Raw genomic sequence first — 1,917 nt, forward strand, 5'->3', positions numbered from 1 at the left:
ACCCAACGTCGAAATAATATTACCTTATACAAATATCAAGATATTGTACTAGTACCACGGGGGAAGGATTTCCGTCGTTCCCTGTATGCCCAATATAAATCATGCATGATATCATGTATTAGGTCGTAGAAGTACTTGTCACCCATTGGCTAAAAATATAACAACTTCTTGCATATTGAATAGTGCGACAATATTAAAATACCGTAGTTGATTTGTTGAATGGGAACTCAAAAACCTCCATAAAAGTATTTCTGTAGTCTACTCCAGAGTATATATTTTTACAAGTATCTGGTTATGTTGAAATACCTTTGACATTAATTCTATTGAATTTAAGCGAGTATTTTGATTATTTGGGAGGGATATCTGCGCACGCCATGGCACGCATTGGGGATAGCAAGGCAAGAGGACGCCCATCGATCAAGAACACTAAACGCGTTGCCATAAGATACAAGAAATCGCTATACACAGTGGTACACAAGCCTCGCATCATCAACGTTGCCCGAGATCATTCACCGAACTACGCCATTGACATGTACTTTCCGGGAGCCACCGGTACAACACGCAAAACAGCATGGAAACGAGTTTACCGCTGGGAGCAAAATCGAAAGGAAATTGAAGAGGCGGCCAGCAAAACGACTCAACAATACAAGACATCATTAAGACTCCTGGGAACGTCTTCGACATTGGATTATGCTACGGAAGAAGGATTAGTCGCCTGGATCAACGAATTGCGCAGTGAAGGCATTCCAGTCAGCAACGTGATCCTACAGCAAAGAGCCCTTGAAGTTGCGGCAGACATTGGGCTCACACCGGACCAATTTCGTGCGAGCGCACCATGGGTGAAATGATTCTTGAGGCGTTGGTGGCTGCCGATGCGTTCCAAGAGCAGGTCTGGTCAAGCAAATCACGAACAAGGACAAGCAGCCCTTGATGCATATCCTTCGCGAGTTCAACATGTTGTTCGCGAGCACGAAATCGAAAAGATCTACAAGGCCGATCAGACTGGTATCAACTTTGAATACATTCCCAAGAAGACGATCCGAGCAAAAGGAACAGGGGACGGTCTGGATAAAGGGATATGGACATGAAAAATACCGCGAAGAGCTCAAGGGCCACAAAGGAGGGAGGTTCAACTTGATCCCCCCTGATCGCTTTGACTTGGTGGAGGGGGTCAACACGGCACGGCGTGGGAGAACCTACCGCGCACAACAATTGTGAGTGGGTTTCGAAAGTGCAAAATCATTGACTCCCCTGTTGATGAGATACGGATTGCCTGAACCACGACGTCGAAGGATCCGATGTGCTTGACGAACTTCACTTGAGCGGAGCCTTGGAGGTTACGGAACTTGTAGTTGACGAAGCATTTGATAGCGAACTAGAGTCAACGATTTAGATTGGTTTTTGAGTTTTGTGTGCTTTACTTACCTTTTGTTGGTTTGCAGTCGAAAGCAACCTTTCATGTGTGTGCCATGAGTTCAGTGACTCATCGGAATACCAAGGTCAAGAGCGCACGCCGGTATCCGGCCCAGAACTACTGGCAAGCGAGGCCCGTGGGCGGTCCCGCCAGCAACTGGGTACGCGGCTCTTTTGACTTGAAACCCCAATGTGACCGAAATCCGTACAGTAATGCCAATTCGCACACTCATGAAAGGTCGCGGCTGGTATCCGTACAATTATCCGGATGAGGGGCTGAGGGGAAATCGGAAAGTGACTCATATATTTCTTCTTCAATCTGCTTTTAGATGATTCATGATGATTCAGTTGACAGTTGTCGACAACATCAAACGACCTTTTTGCCATATCTCAGCCAATACATATCCAATTAACGTAGGAATTTGTATGTGGTATACGGCGTCACCGTCAAGATACACCTATATGAATAGATCACTGCTAAACATAATATCCTTCATTATACAT

General features: G+C 45.5%; 1 protein-coding gene across 1 annotated transcript; it reads left to right on the forward strand.

Annotated features, from left to right (window-relative positions):
* Positions 1-835: 835 nt before the first annotated feature.
* Positions 836-1,088, forward strand: H310_11117 (hypothetical protein; the record flags this gene model as incomplete). The annotated part of the gene is made up of 2 exons (XM_008877672.1): positions 836-889; positions 969-1,088. 2 exons carry the CDS (start codon positions 836-838, stop codon positions 1,086-1,088), a joined length of 174 nt encoding a protein of 57 aa, XP_008875894.1.
* Between the last annotated feature and the right edge of the window lie 829 nt (positions 1,089-1,917).

The sequence above is a fragment of the Aphanomyces invadans genome (genome assembly GCF_000520115.1).
Source record: "Aphanomyces invadans strain NJM9701 unplaced genomic scaffold supercont1.29, whole genome shotgun sequence".
NCBI lineage: Eukaryota > Oomycota > Saprolegniomycetes > Saprolegniales > Verrucalvaceae > Aphanomyces > Aphanomyces invadans.